This window comes from Diaphorina citri, unplaced genomic scaffold (genome assembly GCF_000475195.1).
Source record: "Diaphorina citri unplaced genomic scaffold, Diaci psyllid genome assembly version 1.1 scaffold156, whole genome shotgun sequence".
NCBI lineage: Eukaryota > Metazoa > Arthropoda > Insecta > Hemiptera > Psyllidae > Diaphorina > Diaphorina citri.
Window position 1 is genome coordinate 114,523 of NW_007377593.1, and position 24,376 is coordinate 138,898.

The window sequence follows — 24,376 nt, forward strand, 5'->3', positions numbered from 1 at the left end:
CTTACTTACTTATCCGGTTATACAGGCCGTGAAGGTCCAAAACCTGCTCTGATGGGCCTTCTCCACCTCGGTCTATCTTGCGCTGTTTGTGTCCATTCTTCTCCTTCTTCTTGCTGGGACTTTATACTTGTGAACCAATCCTTGATGTTGTCTCTCCACCTCTTCCTCGGCCTTCCCCGTCTCCTCTTTTCACATTAATACTGGCCTGTGTAAATCAAATGGGTGACGTCAAAGAAAACCCCTAGACACGTTGTAAAGGTAGAAACACTACCATTACGTCACGTGAAGTCTCGGGGAGTCAGAAAGATGTAGTTCAAAGTTTTCCCATAGGTGATTTCGTTAAGGACAGCTACAGTACTATCACGTCACGTGAATTAAAAGGATCACAGTGACATAGGGGTTTTTAAAGTCCAGGCAAAACATCAATAGGACATGACAAATGTGGAAGGGTTTTTTCATAAATTGATGACTTTTCCATCAATGACAGACGGCGAGTCAGTTTGCCTGATGAAACTCCACGTCCTACGAGAGCCTCTACCCCTCCTCCTAGGTTTCGGAGATACAGCACCAAGTCACATGTGTTGTAAGTCGAGTGTTGTGCTGTAACTAGTGGGTGTTGTGACTAAACAGGGTGTACCACGGATTTATGACCCATTCCATTTTTCTTCGAATGTGATGGATGTTTTTTATTTTTTATTGAATGGTATAGGTACTTAGCTGTTTTACTGATCTTTGTGTTATACAGGGTGTTCCACAGGTGTCAATTTTTCCTTTCCTTATCCTATAATTTAAAGGGCTATAAATTCGTGGACACCCTGTATAAATAAATTATGTATAATTTTGTTTTGTTTTTACCTACCAACATTTTTTCTTTTCTTTTTAAGATGAGTGAACATCATATCAATTAACATTACTTAAAATCATGGAATTTTTCATTTATTGTCCTTAAATAATCCGCATGCATGAGGTGAGACATCAGGTGTTGGGCTCTGAAACGTAACTGTTGACTGTTTTTGTCCGCTTTTTACGGGACAATGGCTCTACGAATTCCGATAATCGAAATGTGGACTTTACATGTTTTGTAAATTTTGATTGAATGTTTTGGACGTAATTTCGTTTAACTTTTGGTTTTTGGTGTGTCCCTGGGCTGTGTGAGGTTAAGTTTTTGGTATTTATTTATTATCGTTAGTGTTCTTTAATTTTAAATGTTCAATGGGATATGTTTTCGTTTTGTTTTTACTAACACAATGTATTTAACATTCAAAGAATAAAACAAAAATAAGATATAAATATCTGTACTTAACTATAAAAATAACCCCATAATTTTTGCAAAGTCTAAATAAAATTGTTAAATTAGTAACGTTACAGGAGTTATTTATGTTCATTATTATTTGCTTAAAGTTGAAGGGAAAAGTGGGAGAAAAGTTCAGGTGAAAATCCGAAAAACCATGAAACCCTGTTTCGTGTTAATATAGGCCGGTTGGCGTTGCGAACTCTTGACGTTCGAACGCCTCCCGGCACCCTTGATTCTAAGGTTAGATTTAAATGAATAACCTTTTTAAAGTCTTACTCTGTTTGTTTTGATTTCAGCATGTATTGGGACTACGCCATGAATGTCAACTTGGATGAGGTGGTCTACGTACATTGTCATCAGAAAAGTAGGTAGACAATCTACTCACCTTCTCACATTAATACTTACTTACTTATCCGGTTATACAGGCCGTGAAGGTCCAAAACCTGCTCTGATGGGCCTTCTCCACCTCGGTCTATCTTGCGCTGTTTGTGTCCATTCTTCTCCTTCTTCTTGCTGGGACTTTATACTTGTGAACCAATCCTTGATGTTGTCTCTCCACCTCTTCCTCGGCCTTCCCCGTCTCCTCTTTTCACATTAATACTGGCCTGTGTAAATCAAATGGGTGACGTCAAAGAAAACCCCTAGACACGTTGTAAAGGTAGAAACACTACCATTACGTCACGTGAAGTCTCGGGGAGTCAGAAAGATGTAGTTCAAAGTTTTCCCATAGGTGATTTCGTTGAGGACAGCCACACTAACTATCACGTCACTTGACGTCACGTAACGTGATAGTAGTGCATTTCTAAACTAACACTACAGACAGTAGGTCGTTCGCGCCGTACGTATTCCTTATTTAATTAACTATCGTTGAAACTCGCCGAATGGAGGAGTTGCAATTGCGAAAATATTATTAATAAAAAGTCGATTCCTACGTAAAAAGTTGTGAAAAATCCAAATCTGAGGTCAAAACTCCGAAAAAGTAACCTTAAAAAGTCGAAAATTCAATTTTTAATTGCCGTTCTAATGAAAATTTCAAAGAGTTGTGACGTCAGATTTCGTTTTAATTAAAAAGTTCAAAGAGTTGTGACGTCAGACTTAATGTCAAAATGCGCAGAAACGCTTGCGCACAAACAATCGAAGCGGGAGTCATGAATTATGACGTCATCGCCTACGGGAGCGTATGCCGTGACGTCAAAGTTCACGATTTACCGGTGTTTTTTTAATCGAATTATCTCGGGATCTCGAAGTCGTAGAAGAAAAAGAAAAATTCCGTTGGTCCTCATTTTTCCTGCTCTATGGCTTTGAAACATCACCCAAGTAAGCGCAACTGATCTATTGAAAACTTGGAGTTCACTTCGTCCATCCACCTAATTCAATGTCAACAACCTCTCTGTCTTTAGGTGAAGGGGAACACGGAGGTACCATAGTTCTGGTAGGCCAGGACGGGGTTCAGCGACCCCCGATTATCTTCCCCAAGGGGGGACATCTCCTGGCGTTCCTATCCTGTTTGGAGAACGGGCTACTCCCTCACGGACAGCTGGATCCGCCCCTGTGGTCACAACGGGGAAAAGGTAATATAAATAGAATAAAGGCGGATTTTATCCCAAACAGATAAGGTTCGTTCTAGGAACGGCTGGCGTTCCTATCCTGTTTGGAGAACGGGCTACTCCCCCACGGACAGCTGGATCCGCCCCTGTGGTCACAACGGGGAAAAGGTAATATGAATAGAATAAAGGCGGATTTTATCCCAAACAGATAAGGTTCGTTCTAGGAACGGCTGGCGTTCCTATCCTGTTTGGAGAACGGGCTACTCCCACATGTAAGCTGAATTCCTGACTGTCCTTGTTTTCTGTCCTCAGGCAAAGTTTTTCCGAAGCTGAGACGAAAAAGTCGCCTGCAAATGTCGAAGGAAGAACCTTCCATAGCGGAAGAGGAGTCTGTGGATTATGTGTTTCAAATCATAGGCAAGAAACGACGTGAAGACATAAGTAAGTAATATTTCATACACAAAAAGCCAACTCCGAAGCTTAGATCTATGGGCAAACAGCAAATAGCCCCAAAGGATGTGCTTCTACCATAAAATGTAATGTTATTACCAATCAAATATACAAGACCTTGTTTAGACTGCGAGAGTAAAGGGACTTTTCAGTCCTATGCTGGTAGTATAAACAAGGTATATTCTATTCTATTCTTCTACGAATCTACGAAGTAATGTCATGATTTATTGAGCAACCTCCGTGGCCAAGCGGGTATCACACTAGGTTTGCACTAGGTCCCGGGTTCGATTCCCGGCGGGGTCGAACTTTGTTCGGCTCTGTGCTTGGATTTCGGGGTGCACTTATGAGGACAATTGATTAGCTACTTTAATCGGGTAGCGATGTGTGGCGGCATTAGCACTGTAAAAAGATTGATGATACGAGTAGATGAGAATTAATAGTAAAGGAGGCTCTTAGTAATGCTGTGATGGCCACAAACGTTGTTGTTGTAGCAGCTTCAATTGTAGGCGAATGGAGATGGGAGATTAAAGGCAAAACAAAAGTTGTGAAGAAGCTCTCTGCTTTACCACAAAGAATTCATGATTTGATTTGAAGCGGGTATCACACTAGGTTTGCACTAGGTCCCGGGTTCGATTCCCGGCGGGGTCGAACTTTGTTCGGCTCTGTGCTTGGATTTCGGTGTGCACTTATGAGGACAATTGATTAGCTACTTTAATCGAGTAGCGATGAGTGGCGGCATTAGCACTGTAAAAAGATTGATGATACGAGTAGATGAGAATTAATAGTAAAGGAGGTTCTTAGTAATGCTGTGATGGCCACAAAAGTTGTTGTAGCAGCTTCAGTGGTAGCCGAATGGAGATGGGAGATTAAAGGCAAAACAAAAGTTGCAAAGAAGCTCTCTGCTTTATCACAAAGAATGGAGCAGTTGCAAATGGGTAAAAATTATAAATAAATGGTTGATTCCTATGTAAAAAGTTGTGAAAAATCCAAACATGAGGTCAAAACTCCGAAAGAGTAACTTTAAAAGGTCGAAAATTCAATTTTTATTTGCCGTTCACCGGTGATATTATTGTACCGTATAGTACGGTGTTGTCCTCGGGTATATGCTAGGTATATTCTATTCTATTCTCATTAGGACTTTATTTACATATGTAGACAGAATATGTACGGAATACTTACAATGGAGGAGTTGCAATTGTCACATTTGATGTGACGTCATCGCCTACGGGAGCGTATGCCGTGACGTCAAACTTAACGATTTACCTGTATTTTTTAAATCGATTTATCTCGGTATCTAGAAGTCGTAGAAGAAAAAGAAAAATTCCGTTGGTCCTCATTTTTCCTGCTCTATGACTTTGAAACATCACCCAAGTAAGCGCAACTGATCTATTCATGATTTGATTTGAAAATTGAAATAAATAACTACCTATTTCACAACTATTATTTTGTTTGTGTTTCAGTGGGCAGTCACGAGCTATGGCAGAGTCCCCTATCCCGCTCATCCCGTGTCCATCTCGCATCCACCTCCTCCTCCTCCACCTCCTCCAACAAGAGCATATCCATTGATCATTCTCCTCTCCCTCTCACGCCACCTCCACACGTCCTAACCGGGTAAGTTATGTACATAATAAGTACCTAATCTTTTTTTTTTTTTAATTAAGCAAGGTCTATAGTAATAACTAAGCATTGTACAATATTAAAACCTTAGTACACCGGAAAACGGCAGGAGGAATTTCAATGATTTTCTACATGCTTTTATTTTTTTTTTAAACTTGAGATCTGTTTTTTTTTGTCTTCTATCCTGTCCCTGACGGAGTTTATACTGAAGAGACAAGGTCTGTTTTCGAAATGGCCTTAATTTTCTGATCTCACCAGTGCCCTAAATCACCAAAGTATGGAAAAGTATGTACAATTCCATATTTCGATGTGATTCGTCCAAATTCAAATCTCTGCTTTTCCATTGGCTATTACACTTGTAAGATACTTTTCCATACTTTGGTGATTTAGGGCACAGAACGCTTGGCCTTCTTTCCCTTCAAACTTGTTTTTTTGTGGGGGTTTCATTCTACCCCACAAAGGACAGGTAATGTACTTCCCTAGTAAAATGCAAAACTATAACTATTGTCTTTCTCGGACACGAAAATAGACTGTTTCTATTGAATTGTTACTGATACGTGATACATGGATTATTCTTTAACCCATCAAATATGCGAGACCTTGTTTAGGGACTTTTCAGTCCCATTCGGGTAGGATAAACAAGGTATACTCGTGTTCTATTCTATTCTAGTCTAGTCTATTCTATTCTATTGTTCGCAGGAATTTCACCGATAGCGCCGGAGGGGGCGGCTCGTCCCTCCAGCTGGTATGCGACACCATGAAGCGCCAAATCATATCGCGCGCATTCTACGGCTGGCTTGCGTACTGCCGCCACTTGCGCACCGTGCGGACGCATCTGTCTGGCCTCGTACATATGGATATCATCCCGGGGGACGGGGCAGAGGGGGGCGTGACTCGGGAAGTGTGGAGGCAGCTTGTCCGAGAAGAAGACGGGTTTATTAGTGACCAGGCGGAGCTGTTTCGGCTGGCGTACTATGGAGGTGTGGACCCGGCCTTGAGAAAAGAGGTGAGTAGGTGATTGAACGAGGAGAAGTGTGAGTTTTCAACGCGAAGACTTTGTCTTTTTTAAACACCTTATTGATTAGCCGGCAGCGTTGGCATGTTGTTGTAGCAGCTTCAGCTGTAGATGAATGATTATGGCAGAATAAAAAATATATTTTTATTGTCTGTCATACACCGGGGCAATGGTCTCTTGTCATGTTTTATTGGGTCGTCCTAAACCGCAGTCAACCATCGAAAGGACTTGTACTTATTCTTTAATTAAGAACCCTTTGTAAAGCTGCCAGCCATCTAGGCTGGTTATTGTTAACTATTATTCTCCCTGTTTATAGTCCCCTAGCCAGACAAACGACCCCTATTCAGACAAATTCTATTGTCCCTCAGGTTTGGCCATTCCTCCTGGGCCACTACCTCTTCCACTCAACTCGTCAGGAGCGCCAGGATAAGGACCGGGAGACCAAACAGCTCTACGAGACCACCATGTCCGAATGGTTGGCCGTGGAGGCCATCGTACGTCAGAAGGACAAGGAAACCATGGCCATGAATTTGGCCAAACTGTCCAGCGAATCCACCTCAGGCACGGACACGGGGCCGCAGGCCATTCCGACCCTGGATAATAATCTGAGCAACGATGTAAGTACCATTCCGACCCTAGTCCTAGAAGAGGTAGAATAATTGAGGAAATTTCTTGACCCCGCCGGGAATCGAACCCGGGTCTCCCGCGTGCAAGGCGAGTGCAGTGACCACTACGCCATGGGAGCTGACTATTTGTATTTTATGTAACTACTTAAATAAATACAAAGAAATATTATTTTAAAAAGAAATAACTGTGCGAGTTAAACATTAGACAGGTGTTTTGTGTTGTTCAGAATCAGAATGTTGTGTTGATGGCCTTGAAGGTGTGTCCAAACATAGTCGACCGGCCGTCGATCGACGAGCTGAATTTATGTTGTCGAGGCAGTGTGGACGGTTCAGTCGACATGGCCGGTCGACTATGTGTGGACACACCTTTAGATTTATCCTGCTTACAGATTTGACTTATTCTCGACAGGTCTCTGATTCAAATCCTGGACGCTGAGATGTTTGAGTTGATGCAACAGAATGGAGACTACACTCACTTCTATTTTTGTTATCGATGGTTCCTGCTCGACTTTAAACGAGGTGAAGCTATAGAGGTGGTTTAATATTTGTTGAACGACTAAAAAGTTGAACAGTTTTGTTGAAAGGAAGGTTCACACGTCATTTTTCATGCCACTTTCAACTTTTTGTTGAAGAACTCTGAGTTGAACGACTAAAAAGTTGAACGTGAGAACTCCGTATAAACTGGCTATGGGACGTTAAACAGAGAGTAGATGTCTAGCTGTGGGACTATAAGCAGCCCAGCTACCTGGCAGTTTTCAAAGGGTTCTCTCTGCTTTTATAGAATAAGCACAAGTCCTCACGATTTATTTACTGGTAAACAGGAGGGCGTGGGTTCAATCCCAGCCGAGATATGGAATTTTATCCTCAATATAATTTGAGAATTTGACCATAATAATAGTAGTAGCCTACTGGTGGAGTAAAGGGACTTTTCAGTCCTATGCGAGCAGTATAAATAAGTACTATTATTATATTATTATTTTGTGCTCTTGGTTTTGAAAACCTTACATAAATAATTGCATAAGGTCTATTGCGAAAATTTTGACAGGAATTGAATTCTTTAAGGTAGTCACGTGACGTGATAGTAGTGTGCCTGTCCTGAACAAAATTACCTACAATATAATGGGTAAAACTTTGAACTACATCTTTCTGACTCCCCATGAGTTCATGTGACGTGACGTGATGTGACGATAGTGTGTATCTACCTTCATTATTCGCAGGTGTTTGAGGATAACGTGAGTTCTCTGTCGGACGATTCTGATGATCCTCCTGTAGTTGATGAATATCAAGATGCACTGGAATATGACCAGGACTCGAACCCGCAACCTTTCACTACGGAGGACGTACAAAGTAAGTTTTCAGCTCCCATGGCGAAGTGGTCACTGCGCTTGCTTTGCATGCGGGAAACCCGAGCTCGATTCCCGGCGGGGTCAAAAAATTTGCATCTTGCAAATGATTGATTCCGTGACTGGCTGTTGCGGGGCCCACTCAGCTTCGTGAGGAAAACGAGTAGCGACTGATGCCAGCGTGGTAGGTAAACGTGGGTCCTGGATTATTGAGATATTTGGAAAATCCTACAATGCTGCAGTGAGCACCAAAGTTGTGATATAATAACACAATGAAACGGCATCGTATTTATTACTGCTGGAGTCTGGAGTAAAGGGACCTTTTAGTCCTATACGAAAATATACACTATTCTTCTGTTTCACAGACAATATTTTAATATACCCTATTTATACTGTCGGCTAATACTAAAAAGTCCCATTATGCCAACAGTTTAAACAGGCCTCATTTATTTACATCAAATAAATGGTTGACTACGATTCAGGACGAGCCAATTAAACATGGTTGAAGATTATCACAACGGTTTATGGCAGATAAAAAAGATATCTTTTCCTCATTCTGCCACCACCATTCGGCTACAGTTGAAGCCGCTACAACTACAATAAAGATACAAGACAGGCGGACCTGATCAGATGTACCTGTCAGGTCTACCTGATATGTCAGGTTTTTTCTTTCTCCAAAGAATGTATTTTTATTTTAATTTTATTTGTGACAATAACATCAATTAACACCTTTTAACGAATACTTTCAGAAAGGAGTAGACCAAATTATCTGGCTGGGGAACTTTAAACAGGGAGGATACCAGCATTACCAGCCTGAAATTTCCCTTGTTAAAGAAATAGCAAAGGTTGATTGCGAAGGGCATCCACTCGTAAAATTTTTGTAGCCAAAACCAAATATCAGCCCAAAGCAATCACCCTACCTAGGGCTGATTGAGAGGCTGACGAAAAACGCTGACCCCGTCTGTACACGGGAAAAGGAGAAGAAGAAGAGAAGGTTCTTCCTCGGAACGGCTGGTTCCTTCCAATTATGTCTTCTGAGGGGCCGATTTCTAAGTGTGTTCTTTCTACACTGACACTCGTATTTATGAACAAGAATGATCGTTCTTAGATCAGTCTCAAGTCAAAATTGACCAATCAAATGCCTTGAGACTATGCTTAGCACGAACTTAAGAGCCAGCATTTTGTTTATAAATATGGGTGCTAGACTTGTCAGACCCAGGTCTGTTAGACAGTCGGTAAATGTGTGGCGCAGACAATATCCCTGAAGTGGTGAGTGCAACAGTTGAGAAAGAAACAGGTAAACCGCTGTCTCATCAGGATTCGCGAAGTTCGGCTACCACACGGTCGGAGTCACCGGATGAGGGGGTAGGGGAGGAGATGGAGGAGGAGGAGAACAAGCCCCCACCTGAAGGTAATAATAATAATAATGACGATAGTGGTTTAGTTAATGTAACTTAAAAACATCTTTCGCCAGCCTAGTTAGCTTCGTTGGTAGTGCGTCTGCCTTGAAGCGCTAGGCCGCGGGTTCGATTCCGAACGCCAAATCCAAGAAGTGAAATGGCCAGCCTAGTTAGCTTAGTTGGTAGTGCGTCTGCCTTGTAAGCGCTAGGTTGTCGGCATAAATTAAGTTAAGGTTCAGCCAGCCTAGCTAGCTTAGTTGGTAGTGCGTCTGCCTTGTAAGCGCTAGGCCACTGGGCTCGATTCCCGGGGCGGATTTTATCCTGATGGGATAATGTTTGTTCTCGGAACGGCTGGCTTTCTCCTATCCTGTCTTCCTTCTCTCTTTGATTTTATCCTGATGGGATAATGTTCGTTCTCGGAACGGCTGGCTTTCTCCTATCCTGTCTTCCTTCTCTCTTCGATTTGGGGGTGATTAGACCCTAGCAGTTCCCTCTATCAAACCTCTTGAAACAACCAGGCCTAATTCATTCGTTGATTTTATCCTGATGGGATAATGTTCGTTCTCGGAACGGCTGGCTTTCTCCTATCCTGTCTTCCTTCTCTCTTCGATTTTGGGATGATTAGACCCTAGCAGTTCCCTCTATCAAACCTCTTAAAAAAACCAGGCCTAATTCATTCGTCCAATTTCTACAGAAACTCAAAACTCCCCCGCCACCACGAACGGAGACGACGAAAACCCAGGTGCAAACGACACGCCAAATGAGGTGAACCAGGAGGATGGTTGTGCGGACGTCAATGTGCAAGAGTACGGCCCCCTGATCAAACCCTGTCTGATTAGCATTACGTCCAACCAAAGTGTGGACAGTGGACACATGTCTTCCGTTTCGGACACGATGAGCGGTCACGGCGAGCAGGGTGAGTAAATGGATGGGTGACGGGGTAAGTAAATGGACGGACAAAAGTTTGGAAACCCCTGTTTTTTTTTTGTCTAGTGCTAGTGGCTAGTGTATTTTAAGGTTCGATTGTTGACAAAAGTTTCACCACCCTTGTAGGTGTTTTTTTTTATTATTATTATTATTTTTTTTTATGGATTTAAACCTTCATTTTTATTTAGCAGTAAAACTAAAGGTAGAAACACACTACCGTCACGTCACGTCACGTGAGCTCATGGAGATTCAGAAAGATGTAGTTCAAAGTTTTCCCATAATATTGTAGGTAGGTAATTTCGTTCAGGACAGCCATACTACTATCACCTGACGTGAGGGTAGTGTGTTTCTACCTTATTTCGTTGAAACATTGGCAATCAAAGTAGGTAGGTATTGAAGATTTTTTTTGGGTGGTGAAAATCGAACCCGGGACCTCCAGCGTGCAATAATTTTTTACTTCTGTTGTTTTCTGTTTACTATTTTTCACTTTTGTTTTTATGTCTTTATATTTGTTCTTTTTCTTGTATTCTTGTTGATGTAATATTGTATTACTGGGTTGACCCGTTAAATAAATAAATTGAAATAAAAAAAAAAAAAAAATTACTGATTTGATATTTGTGTTGATTTTTGTTTCTTAGCTGGTCCTTCTCAGCTGACCGTATGTATGGAGGGAGAGGAGACATGTGGTGGAAACAGATCTAACTGTATCTCCCCTGCCAGCTCACAGGGAGGCGTGTATTCGGTAAGATGAAACACCTGCTACATTGGATTCGTGTGGTCTGTGTCGTAGCATGCCCACCGCGTAGTGTCCGTCAACTGTGATGAAACACCTGCTACATCGGACTCGTGTGGTCTGTGTCGTAGCATGCCCATCCTGTATTATTATTATTATTATTATTATTATTATTATTATTATGTTAAGGCGGTCTCTTTTTAATCCCTTGTGTGCCGCGTCCATTTTTCTTTAGGACTATTGTAATGTGCCCATCCTGTAGTAGGTTTGTTTCTCATCAGATGGGCGATAAGAGATACAATATACTTCCCATTTAGGTGCAGGCCTGCTGGGTCAACACGAGAACACCAGAAGTAACCCGTTGAAAGAAAGTTTGGCCAGCCTAGTTAGCTTAGTTGGTAGTGCGTCTGCCTTGTAACCGCTAGGTCGCGGGTTCGATTCCCGCCCGGGGCGGATTTCGGAACCAACGCACAACGTTTCCAACCACCTCCCCCGCCCTTCGAATGACTTCTTCTTCAGTCCGAGCTCCTACTAGTATGGTGGTATCGGGCGGTGCTGCGAACTCTTGACGTTCGCGCGCCTCCCGGCGCGCTTGATTACCTACTCGCAACTCGCAGTACTCGTCCCACTATGGCGTGACGTTACGCTAGTCATGCACTGTTGCCACGTCTTTCGCTCGCGTTAAAATGTGCATATCTCGAGAAATACATAACGTAACTGAAAAATTTTTGCGGTGTATTGCCACGTCTTTCGCTCGCGTTAAAATGTGCATATCTCGAGAAATACATAACGTAACTGAAAAATTTTTGCGGTGTATTTTTTTTTTTTAAATTTTTTCTTCTTTCATATGAGTAAATATTTGAAAATCATGAGAATTGTCAATTGTGTATATTCAGTTACGGTTTTTTTATTTCATTATTTTACACCTAACTGTGGGGAAATACATCTTCTCAAATACGCTTCCACACCACTCTGTCATCCACTCTATTACCCCACACAGCATAGGTCTGAAGCTCTGAAGTCTGAACCAATTTTAACACCTTTTAACTAATCCAGACAATATCCCTGAAGTGGTGAGTGCAACAGTTGAGAAAGAAACAGGTAAACCGCTGTCTCATCAGGATTCGCGAAGTTCGGCTACTACAAGATCTGAATCACCGGATGAGGGGGTAGGGGAGGAGATGGAGGAGGAGGAGAACAAGCCCCCACCTGAAGGTAATAATAATAATAATGACGATAGTGGTTTATTTAATGTAACTTAAAAACATCTTTCGCCATTTTGCTTTCAGAGTTGGTGTACGATGACGTATTTCGAGTGTGGGAAAGTATTTGGTCCGCCAGACACGTATCGTCTACTCATTTCAATCTATTCATAGCCCTGGCTCTGGTGGAACTCTATAGAGACATTATTCTAGCCAATACAATGGACTTTACTGATATCATCAAGTTCTTCAATGGTAAGTATATGCTAGAGCCAGTCTAGCTTGGAGGGTAGCGAGTCTGCCTTGTAAGCGCTAGTCCGCCCGGGGCGGATTTCATCCTTAACGGATAAGGTTCGTTCTCGGAACGGCTGGCTTTTTCCTATCCTGTCTTCCGTCTCTCTTCGCTTTCGGGACGATAAGACCTTGGCAGTTACAGTTCCCTCTATCAAACCTCTTCTTTTATATATATATAATAATCTTAAATGGTAAGTAGCTTATTCTGGATGTGTTGTCTTTGTTTCAGAAATGGCAGAAAGGCATGATGCCAAAGCTGTGCTGAGTCTAGCGCGGGATCTCGTGTTACAATTGCAAACCCTCATAGACAACAAATAAATAGGTGAAAAGAAATGTAAAAATAAATGAAATACGAAACAAGTGAATGAAATAATTAAAATAATTGATTTACATTTTTCATTTTTAGGAAAATGGCTTAATGGTCAAAATTCCAGACATTTGTAAATTTCATCTATCTAAAATCTAAATAAATAGATACCTAGGTGAAAAATGTAAGAATAAATAAAATATGAAACAAGTAAATGAAATAAATAAATCAATTAACTAACTTCAGTGGTGCAGTGGTTAAGGCGTTGGACTTTGGATCTGGGAGGTTGGTGGTTCGGGTCCAAGTCAAGTCATAAAATTCTTCTAGGTGTAATAATTGGGGAACTATATTTGTGACAAGCATTTAAGTGAAATGATCCATAATTTTTGTGACTTGAATTGGATTCGAACCACCGACTTCCGGATCCAAAAGTCCAGCGCGGTAAAACGGTATGCCAAAACGGTAAGCGCGTTACCACTAGGCTAACCGTGCCCTTAATTTTTAGGTATTCACCAATTTAATATCAAAATATTATTTACCAATTGTAATATCAAAGTATTGTAGAAACCTATCTAATTAGTCCCTTACTTCTAGATATAGAAAAATAATTCAGATAAAAATAAGAATATAATATTTTTATCAAGACAATTACGATTAAAAGTTTTTAAATTGGTGAGCTTTCGATGTCACTCAGGACATCATCTTTAGACCAAGTCTACTCCTGCTGCGATAGAGTCAACATCTATCTTGGTCTGAAGATGATGTCCTGGGTGACATCGAAAGCTCACCAAATTAAAAACTTTTAATCGTAATTGTCTTGATAAAAATATTATATTCTTATTTTCATCTGAATTATTTAAAAAAAAATATTTCACGATTATCAAAAAACAATTCTAGATATAAAGTTATAAATACGTACTTAATACAACCCAACCCATGTATTACTTACGTTTTAGGTACCTCATAGTTATTTAGTGATGTCTACTAGGTTTATATGTTACCTTACGTACTTGTACATTAGGAGGCATATTTATTTTATTTTTACTACTTTAAAACCCTGGATAGTTAAGGAAGAAGAGAGAGGAAGTTTAGAGAGAGAAATAATAATAATGAGTTTAATCTTTCATTATTACTTTCTTTTACAATATGAACACTGGTCGCCATAGTCAACGCGCCAAAACCAGAGGCGACTTGAGACGGAATCACTGAGAAATCACTTTTAATATGAGAGGATTGATTTTTTTTATTCCATGAAGTCAATTAAGTATGTTAGAGAATCCCGATTTTTGATTAGATGACGGAATCACTTTTGGGAAATCACTTTTATATTAGAAGATTGATTTTTTTATTCCATGAAGTCCGTTCATGAAGTCAACTTTGTGTATTAAAGAAACCCGAGAACACTGGTCGCCATAGTCAACGCGCCAAAACCAGAGGCGACTTGAGACGGAATCACTGAGAAATCACTTTTAATATTAGAGGATTGATTTTTTTTATTCCATGAAGTCAATTAAGTATGTTAGAGAATCCCGATTTTTGATCAGATGACGGAATCACTTTTGGGAAATCACTTTTATATTAGAAGATTGATTTTTTTATTCCATGAAGTCAATTCATGAAGTCAATTCATGAAGTCAACTTTGTGTATTAAAGAAACCCGATTAATTAGATGGCGAAATCACTTCTATATAAGAATTACTTTTTTTATAGAGGGCAAAATTTGAATTAGAAAAAAAATCACTTTTATACTAGAATAAATGACAAATTACTTTTGTATTCAGAGAAAATTACTTGTTAGACGAAATTACTTATGTAAGTGAGGATCACGTTTATATTAGGAGGGGACGGTCTAAGAGAAACACGGGATAATGGACCAAAACGAAAAGTTATCGGGCCAAATCCAATTGGAAACAGAAAAGTCCCCCAGACAAATAGATACGTATTCCAGTTGATCACTTTTTGAAGAAAATTCCCGGGGGAAAAATTATGTACCCTAGCTAATTATTTCAGACAAAAATCCAAGAGAAATCGCCGCCAGGAGAGGTTTCAAATCCGATTAGTAAAAAAAAAAATGCTGACAAACAACTAAATTTAGATTTAATAAAAAGGAATTAAAATCTTTTAAGTTTTAAGTGCCTATTTTAAATTTCAAGTACTTAATTCCAAGTTTGCCGAGATTAGGCTTAAAATACAGGTTTGCTTCTAAAAGTCGTGCGACTACGTTTCCTATGTGCAACGGGCCTAAAGCTAAAAACAGAGAGCAAAGAGCATAGGGAGAGCTTTTTGCTCTCAGTTCTATGTGGTTTGAATTCATCGAGGTTTGCTTCTAAAAGTCGTGCGACTACGTTTCCTATGTGCAACGGGCCTAAAGCTAAAAACAGAGAGCAAAGAGCATAGGGAGAGCAAAGAGCATAGGTAGAGCTTTTTGCTCTCAGTTCTATGTGGTTTGAATTCGTCACTTCCCTTTACATCAGGGATTCCCAAACTATGGTCCGCGGACCACTGGTGGTCCGTGAGAAGGTTTCAGGTGGTCCGCGAGTCAACCTTTTGTTTAAAAATAAAATAAATAAGTTTTTAGCTATAATGTATTTAAAAAATGCAGTATGTCGAAAAAAAATAGTGATAAAAAAAAGGTCCAACTGGGATTCGAACCAAGGATGTATGGCTTGATGAGCAACGCGCTAACCATTTACGCCACGTATTTTAAAAATTAAAATAATGTGTTTTATTTTTAATAAATAGAAATCGAAGTTTTTTCGTATTTTAAAAATCAGTAAAAATTCGCCTGTTGTGCAGTCGATCCAAATTTCTGAAAATTTGAATTTCATGATATCTTCGGGGGGGGGATGCTAGATGGTCCGCGAGAAATCATGAAATTCAAAAGTGGTCCGTGGCTTGTGAAAGTTTGGGAACCCCTGCTTTACATGCTCGATGGTCTATGCTTTATGTGCTATGCTCTTTGCTCTGTTTTTAGCCCAACTTACCATTTACCTATACCTGTATTTTTACGTTTTAAAAACGAATAATTAGTGCTTCCTCCGACAGTGAAACAAAGTCAGGTAAGGCGATATCCACCTTACCTGTTCTGGAATCCAACCTCTGAACTTAGAGCTAACTCTGCATTTTAAAAGAGAGAGTTTATTACAAATAAACCTTTACCTCAATTGCAACAATGTAAGGATTTCCTACAATGTTGGCACACTCTAATAAATATTAATAAAAAAAAAGGATTTCCTACAATCTGATTGGTTCCTTCATTTTGGGTTGATGACTCATTGCTGTCACATTGATCTGGATGAACTATACTTTACCTATCAAGTCACATTTTATATCTAAGTAAACAAATTCCCTCAAATATGAATTTTGAGTTTGTTTACCTATTCGACCGAAATAGTAGTCAACTTGCTATCATTTCCTGTTTGTTTTCTACCTACTGCCAGCCTAGGTAGCTTAGAGAGTGCGTCTGCCTTGTAAGCGCTGGTCGCGGGTTCGATTCCCGCCCGGGACGAACTTTATCCTAAACAAACAAGGTTCGTTCTCGGCTTCTCGGAACGGCGAGCTTTGTTTGTTTGTTTGTTTGGTGGAATTAAAGGTAGGGACTTTTGTAAGAAAAAGATAGTAGAGGGTCCGCCCATTTGTGTAAGTAAATAACTATTTTTATTATTATTATTTTTATTTTTATTTTTTTTTTTTTTTTTTTGTAAAATTCAGTTAGGTATGCATGGATGTCATTGGAAAGCCAGTGTTGAACTGTTGAGCTCTATCGGTTTTATACCACTTAAGTAGGTACTAGACCCTAATGGCTTTACCCTCCTTACAAGTAGTAACTTGAAAGTGGACAAATCAAGTCCCTCCATTCAGTCAATACAAGTGTCACGTGAATTGATTTGATTCGTTCATCTCAAGGTAGAATCCAACAACACATGTTTTCAACAAGGAAAAATTTTATGAACAAACGTTTCTTTGTGCCATTTCTGGGCAATTTTCTGATGAAGTACCTATTTGTAACGTAACACAGAAAGTATTGGGTAAAAAAAAGTGCTGTCACTACAGTTCAGTTTAAGATGAAGGCATATGTATATCTATATGTGTGTACAGGGCGCTTTTTAGAGGGGGGGGGTTGCTCTTAAATCTAAAGTGATAGATATACCTACTTACAAGTATTAATTCAACAGAAGAATTTTAGCTTGGATTTTGACAAACCCCACCTCATCCTAACTAGGTAGGTATAAGAATAAAACCACCTCAACAAATGGAGAACAAGTAATTGTAGCCTCTCAATTACCTACTGACAAAAAGAAATGAAGCACTTACACTTATTTACTTAAAGCACAGAAACGAAAGAAAGATAAATCATGATAGATAGGCAAGTACTCAGATGTACGTAAAACTTACCCAAGTTTGTTTCAAAAGTTGGAGCTATCAGCTTTCTTCTATTATTTTCTTCTTAAAGTTTCATTCTCAAAAATAAAAATCGAACTTTATGTCTGCTGAATATTTCAGCAGTCTCCTCTCCTCTCTGTTTCCCTTTAACTTCTATTCAAGCATCAAGTTTTCCATTATTTAAGCTCAAAAGCTTAAGTAATGTTCTATCTCGTCTGCACACTCTCTATTTTCACTGAAGCAATGTCAGTAAAGATGTCTTAAGGATCACAAAGTTACCTCCGAAGAAAACTGTATTCAATGTTGAAAGTTTTAAACAATGCCATTTGCAAGTAATTTTTCAAGTGTTCTCCCAGCTGAGTGCACCACTTGTTCCCAATCGTGAGTAGGTAACAGTGTGAGGGAACCTATTTGGTGAATTGATTGAGATCTTGCATCCTTTATCTCTTCTATCTACACTATCTATCTCTATATTTCTGTTTAGCAAAGGGTTAGCAGATGGGCAAAAAGGACTCTGAAGCATTTGACTTTTTTTTTCTTCTTAGTTCATCAATTCAAATGCATTTTTATCTCAAATAAATATCAAGAGAATTTTAAGGTACAATACCAAGTCAAAACAGTGAAATCAAAGTCCATTATAAGGCTGGGGTCTACCATCCCATATTACAAGTGATTGTTACTTCTGAGAAATCACATGACCTCAGATTGTGGTCCCAGCCAATAGTGGTTCACTAAAGGGTCGAATTTTAAAACCGGATTACCTTTTAGGGGCGGTTAGGCTTAGAGTGTTCGGAGAGGTTTTAAGAATTTTTTTTTAAAACTACTTTCAGTTCCTGTCTTAGTTAGTCAAACTAATTGTCCAACATTAAATGATAATCCGAGTTTAAAATTTGGCCCTAAGCCTTGCTTAGAAAAAGGGCTCCCATAGGGCATTGAAAGTCTAATAGGTTTCAACACTGAGAAGGAAAATAGAGTAAAAACCTTTATGTTACTTACTGCTACTTACTGTCGGGTTCTTACAGGCTGTGTGGGCCCAAGACCTAAATCAACCAGTTTTCTCCAAATGTCTCAAAAACCCTTGATGTGCTGAAGTTTTTGTGGTAATTATGCAGAAGTCATGTCCATGGAAAAGAAAAGCTCCTTTTTGTATTTAACCTAACCCTATAATAACACTAATCACTGCTCTAATTGTGAAAACTCCTTCTTGCATTTAACCTAACCCTATAATAACACTGGTCACTGCTCGTTTGTGCTCGTTCCTTTGGTATCAATAAGTATTCCATGGACGTGACTCCTGCACAAGTACCGTTTTGATAACTACTTGACCAGAAAACACTACCAGAAATGACACTATTCTAGATTAACAATAAATACTTAAGTAAATTACAAAACTGTCAACTTATGAATCAGACCTCACTTCATTCAGTCAACTACAGCCAAAAAGTGATATTGACTGAATGGAGGGACTTGATTTGTCCACTTTCAAGTTACTACTTGTAAGGAGGGTAAAGCCATTAGGGTCTAGTACCTACTTAAGTGGTATAAAACCGATAGAGCTCAACAGTTCAACACTGGCTTTCCAATGACATCCATGCATACCTAACTGAATTTTACAAAAAAAAAAAAAAAAAATAAAAATAAAAATAATAATAATAAAAATAGTTATTTACTTACACAAATGGGCGGACCCTCTACTATCTTTACAAAAGTCCCTACCTTTAATTCCACCAAACAAACAAACAAACAAAGCTCGCCGTTCCGAGAAGCCGAGAACGAACCTTGTTTGTTTAGGATAAAGTTCGTCCCGGGCGGGAATCGAACCCGCGACCAGCGCTTACAAGGCAGACGCACTCTCTAAGCTACCTAGGCTGGCAGTAGGTAGAAAACAAACAGGAAATGATAGCAAGTTGACTACTATTTCGGTCGAATAGGTAAACAAACTCAAAATTCATATTTGAGGGAATTTGTTTACTTAGATATAAAATGTGACTTGATAGGTAAAGTATAGTTCATCCAGATCAATGTGACAGCAATGAGTCATCAACCCAAAATGAAGGAACCAATCAGATTGTAGGAAATCCTTTTTTTTTATTAATATTTATTAGAGTGTGCCAACATTGTAGGAAATCCTTACATTGTTGCAATTGAGGTAAAGGTTTATTTGTAATAAACTCTCTCTTTTAAAATGCAGAGTTGATAGCTTTACAAAATCTCCTAGGGAGCTGAAACACAACTCAAACACACACAATCACTGCAACTGATAGCAACACTGATAAAATAAAAAACTCTCAAAAGCGAAGTTCAGGGGAAGTGTAAACATCCTCTCAAATAAATTTCACAGTCCCATGCAGGCCGGCCGACCACAGCGACAAATGTGCGCACAGGACGAGCACATTGTGAACACTGGTCGCCATAGTCAACGCGCCGAAACCAGAGGCGACTTGAGACGGAATCACTGAGAAATCACTTTTAATATGGGAGGATTGATTTTTTTTATTCCATGAAGTCAATTAAGTATGTTAGAGAATCCCGATTTTTGATTAGAAGACGGAATCACTTTGGGAAATCACTTTTATATTAGAAGATTGATTTTTTTATTCCATGAAGTCCATTCATGAAGTCAACTTTGTATATTAAAGAAACCCGATTAATTAGATGGCGAAATCACTTTTATAGAAGAATTACTTTTTTTTGATAGAGGGCTAAATTTGAATTAGTGTTCAAAAATTACTCCCAAAAGTTATTCCTTACTTACCTTTAATCGCTAGAGAATAAAAAATCCACTGGGATGATGTCTAACTAAATTTATTTAAATTAAAACTTAACCTAATGATAAAAAAATAAAAGGAAACACTGGAAAAGATCACTATAGTCAGAAAATTGGTTGAAAATGTTCGTGTACTGAAAAAAATCAGGAAAAAGTTCAAGTACACCTCACTCCTCGACATACAACTCGTGACTGACGAAAAAAAAATATTTATCAAAAAATTAACTGCGATGTTGCCAAGTTGATTCAAGGAGTTTGAAATACGGTGGATAACGCGGAACTGGTGAAAAAATGAAAAAAGTGAAGCCAGTTTGGCGGTCGAAAAAATCCGTTTCGGTCTACCGTACTAACAAATACGTCCACATGAGGTGAATAATCACAAAATTAATGGTGAAAATTAGTGACAAAATAGGTACTAACCATTTACAAATTTTATAGGTCATAGTCATAGAACGGCCCCCTGAACGCCTCTCAAAATCAAGGGGTACTCGGGGGTTCCTTTGAGCTTTGGCAACACTGTTTTAAAGAGTTCTTCATTTTCCCGCTAGGAGGCAGCATGTCCTTGAGGTCAAAAAAATTTAAACCGCGTTTACACGATCGGATCGACGATCGGCGGAACAGGGGATGAGGTAAGGTTTAGGTACCCTATTTTATATATGTACCTACCTACCTATTTTTCTCGGAACGGCTGGCTTTCTACTACCCTGGCCAGCCCAGTTAGCTTGGTTGGTGGTGCGTCTACCTTGTGAGCGCTAGGCCGCGGGTTCGATTCCTGCCCGGGTCGGATTTTATCCTGAACAGATAATGTTAGTTGCACTCTAAGTAAATGATCGGCTGGCTTTCTACTACCCTGGCCAGCCCAGTTAGCTTGGTTGGTGGTGCGTCTACCTTGTGAGCGCTAGGCCGCGGGTTCGATTCCCGCACGGGGCGGATTTTATCCTGAACAGATAATGTTAATTGCACTCTAAGTAAATGATTTTTTTTTTTCTCCAAAAGTAAATCAAGTAGAATAAAGTAACAGAAAATAAATTATTTCCTTCCCCTTTTAAAGATTCTCTACCATTGCACATGTGACATGTTTGGCAACAATGCCTATTTTTTTTTGCTGCCACATTGATCTGGATACACTATAGTTATGTAACGAGAATATAAAGTACAAAGAGAAGTCATGCGTATTTTCAGAACCTACCTACGGACGTACAGTGTGTACCAAAAGTTCCTTTATTTACATGAATGTACTGTTTTTACTTTCTTTTTGTTTTGGACTGGCTGGCGGACGTTACACAGGGAGCATACCAGCCTGAATTTCCCTTGCTAAAGAAATAGCAAAGGTTGAGTGCGCGAAGGGCATCCACTCGTAAAATTTGTAGCCAAAACCAAATGGCAGCCCAAAGCAACCAATTTTGTTTCTTGGGGGTTCTGTTTTTTGGTTCCCTTGGGTCACTAGGAAGATATTCGCTATGAAAACTCATTTTGATATTTATTTTATTTTCTTTTTGTTTCAGACCCTGTTTATCAACATTAGGTACTTAAGAAATTCAGCATAGCATCAAATGTAACCGATCAAATATAGGTAATGAAATAATTGTATTTGTAACCAAATTTCTCGTGTAATACCTTCCTCAAACTAAAGAACAAATTAAAATGATACGAAATAGAACCCAATAAAAAATGTCAAGCAAAACTTTTTAGAACTTTCTAACTAACCCAACTTTCTTGTTTGGACAAAATCAAGAAAGAAATACAGAGAGAATCACAGAATGGACCTTCAAGTTCTAACTTTATTCTCAAGTTCTCTACGATTTCCCATCTAGAAGCTGGGTCACTAGGAAGATATTCGCTATGAAAACTCATTTTGATATTTATTTTATTTTCTTTTTGTTTCAGACCCTGTTTATCAACATTTCTTTTACAATATTCTTAACATATTCTTCATCATCCCTGTAAGTACTTCTGTACTTTTAGGGACCATAACTTCTTCTTATTATGTACATAAGTATTCTTGATTTATTTCATTTTTTCATATTTCATTGTTATTTTCAAGATAGTGGAAGGCAAAGAAATTAGGAACTTTTTTCCTAAAGTTAGATCTAAGTAGTAGGTATAGACTCTCAGCTTGGAACAAGTTTTGTTCCATTATACTGACAGAGGGAACTATAACGATGGTGGTCTCATCGTCCCGAAATCGTGAGGACGACAAGATAGGAGAAAGTCTGACGTTCCGAGAACAAACCTTGTCTGCTTAGGATAAAGTTCGCTCTGGGCGATAATCAAACCCGCGACCTAGCGTTCAAATCTCCAATAATTATCCAGGTTTTAATGTATATATTGTATTTTAATTTTTCGTTTACTTAGGTAGAATTACTTTCGGTTGGTTGCTCGTTATGTAAATTTGTTTTACCTGTATCCTAGGGGCCCCTTTTCTAAAATGAGCCTGCCTGAATTTGAAAAAGTGTATTTTTATTTTACAGCGAAGAGAATTTTTTTCAGTCTAATTTCAGTCTAAAAAAATGTCCCTCTCTAAGGTCACGTGACTTTTAGTACCACGTAGTCGCCTGAAAAACTAGTCCTATGAAAATGATAGAGACAAAGAATTATATGTAGAAAAAAATCATTTTCATAGGTTTGCTTTTCTCGGAACGGCTGGCTGTCTCCTATCCTGTCTTTCTTCTCTCTTCGATTTCGGGACGATAAGACCTTAGCAGTTAAAGTGCCCTCTGTCAAACCTCTTAAAGTTTTATTCTGTTGTGTTATTTCAGACGGAGTTATTAGAATCGTTTGGTCTGAATTTACATCGTATAGACAAAGATGTATTGCGGTGTGATAGGAATTATCATTACTTTACCCCGGAGAATTTGGACAAACTGAGGAATATAATGTGCACGTAAGTTTACTTTTGCACAATAATATGCACTATACTTTGGCTGCGTCTGCCTTGTAAGCTCTAGGCCGCGGATTCGATTCCCGCCCGGGGCAGATTTTATTCTGAACAGATAGAATTCGTCCTCGGAACGACTGTGGGTCTTTCAGAAATTCTCGGAACGGCTGGCTGTCTCCTATCCTGTCTTTCTTCTCTCTTCGATTTCGGGACGATAAGACCTTAGCAGTTAAAGTGCCCTCTATCAAACCTCTTAAAGTTTTATTCTATTCTGTTGTGTTATTTCAGACGGAGTTATTAGAATCGTTTGGTCTCAATTTACATCGTATAGACAAGGATGTATTGCGATGTGATAGGAATTATCATTACTTTACCCCGGAAAATTTGGACAAACTGAGGAATATAATGTGCACGTAAGTTTACTTTTGCACAATAATATGCACTATACTTTGGCTGCGTCTGCCTTGTAAGCTCTAGGCCGCGGATTCGATTCCCACCCGGGGCAGATTTTATCCTGAACAGATAGAATTCGTCCTCGGAACGACTGTGGGTCTTTCAGAAAGGAGTAGACCAAATTATCTGGCTGGGGAACTTTAAACAGGGAGGATACCAGCATTACCAGCCTGAAATTTCCCTTGTTAAAGAAATAGCAAAGGTTGATTGCGAAGGGCATCCACTCGTAAAATTTTTGTAGCCAAAACCAAATATCAGCCCAAAGCAATCACCCTACCTAGGGCTGATTGAGAGGCTGACGAAAAACGCTGACCCCGTCTGTACACGGGAAAAGGAGAAGAAGAAGAGAAGGTTCTTCCTCGGAACGGCTGGTTCCTTCCAATTATGTCTTCTGAGGGGCCGATTTCTAAGTGTGTTCTTTCTACACTGACACTCGTATTTATGAACAAGAATGATCGTTCTTAGATCAGTCTCAAGTCAAAATTGACCAATCAAATGCCTTGAGACTATGCTTAGCACGAACTTAAGAGCCAGCATTTTGTTTATAAATATGGGTGTGAACCACGTTTTCCTTTACAGTTATGTGTGGGAACATCTAGATGTGGGTTACATGCAAGGGATGTGCGATCTAGTAGCCCCCATCCTGGTTATTCTGGATGATGAATCTCTCACCTACTCCTGTTTCTGCTGTCTCATGGATAGAATGGCTGCTAATTTTCCCACCACGGGCGGAGTTATGGATAACCACTTTGCCAACATGAGGTAAGACTACCGTCTCGCTTGCGTTCCATAGAAAAAGCTTCGCAGTTTGCATTGTAAACGTAAAGGCCCGTACATTTAACTTACTTTGCCTACAAGGACATTTTTGTCGTTCGGAAAAAAATCGTGTCGTGGGAACACTCTCATTTAAATTACATTGCCTACAGGACATTCGGAAAAAAATCGGATGAAACTCACGACAAGTCGGAACGGGTCTTAACTCTATTTGTATTTTATGTAAATGCAGTTTCTTTGTGTTATTATGTCACAACTTTGGTGCTCACTGCAGCATTGTAAAAAATCCAATGTTTACCTACCATGCTGGCACCGGTCGCTATGCGCATTTATATGTCATAGCTACTCATTTTCCTCACGAGGCTG

The 24,376-nt window shown here is 39.5% G+C and overlaps 1 protein-coding gene across 1 annotated transcript in view; it reads left to right on the forward strand.

Moving 5' to 3' along the window:
- Window positions 1-24,376, forward strand: part of LOC103505206 (small G protein signaling modulator 2) — an 85,694-nt gene that overhangs the window by 22,969 nt on the left and 38,349 nt on the right. The window contains exons 14-26 of the mRNA XM_026820544.1: window positions 488-583; window positions 1,591-1,658; window positions 2,695-2,865; window positions 3,154-3,282; window positions 4,752-4,902; window positions 5,608-5,914; window positions 6,292-6,540; window positions 7,767-7,896; window positions 9,145-9,303; window positions 9,987-10,208; window positions 10,858-10,961; window positions 22,665-22,789; window positions 23,816-23,998. Coding sequence (XP_026676345.1) covers window positions 488-583; window positions 1,591-1,658; window positions 2,695-2,865; window positions 3,154-3,282; window positions 4,752-4,902; window positions 5,608-5,914; window positions 6,292-6,540; window positions 7,767-7,896; window positions 9,145-9,303; window positions 9,987-10,208; window positions 10,858-10,961; window positions 22,665-22,789; window positions 23,816-23,998 — 2,094 coding nt within the window. The remainder of the gene's footprint in view (window positions 1-487; window positions 584-1,590; window positions 1,659-2,694; window positions 2,866-3,153; window positions 3,283-4,751; window positions 4,903-5,607; window positions 5,915-6,291; window positions 6,541-7,766; window positions 7,897-9,144; window positions 9,304-9,986; window positions 10,209-10,857; window positions 10,962-22,664; window positions 22,790-23,815; window positions 23,999-24,376) is intronic.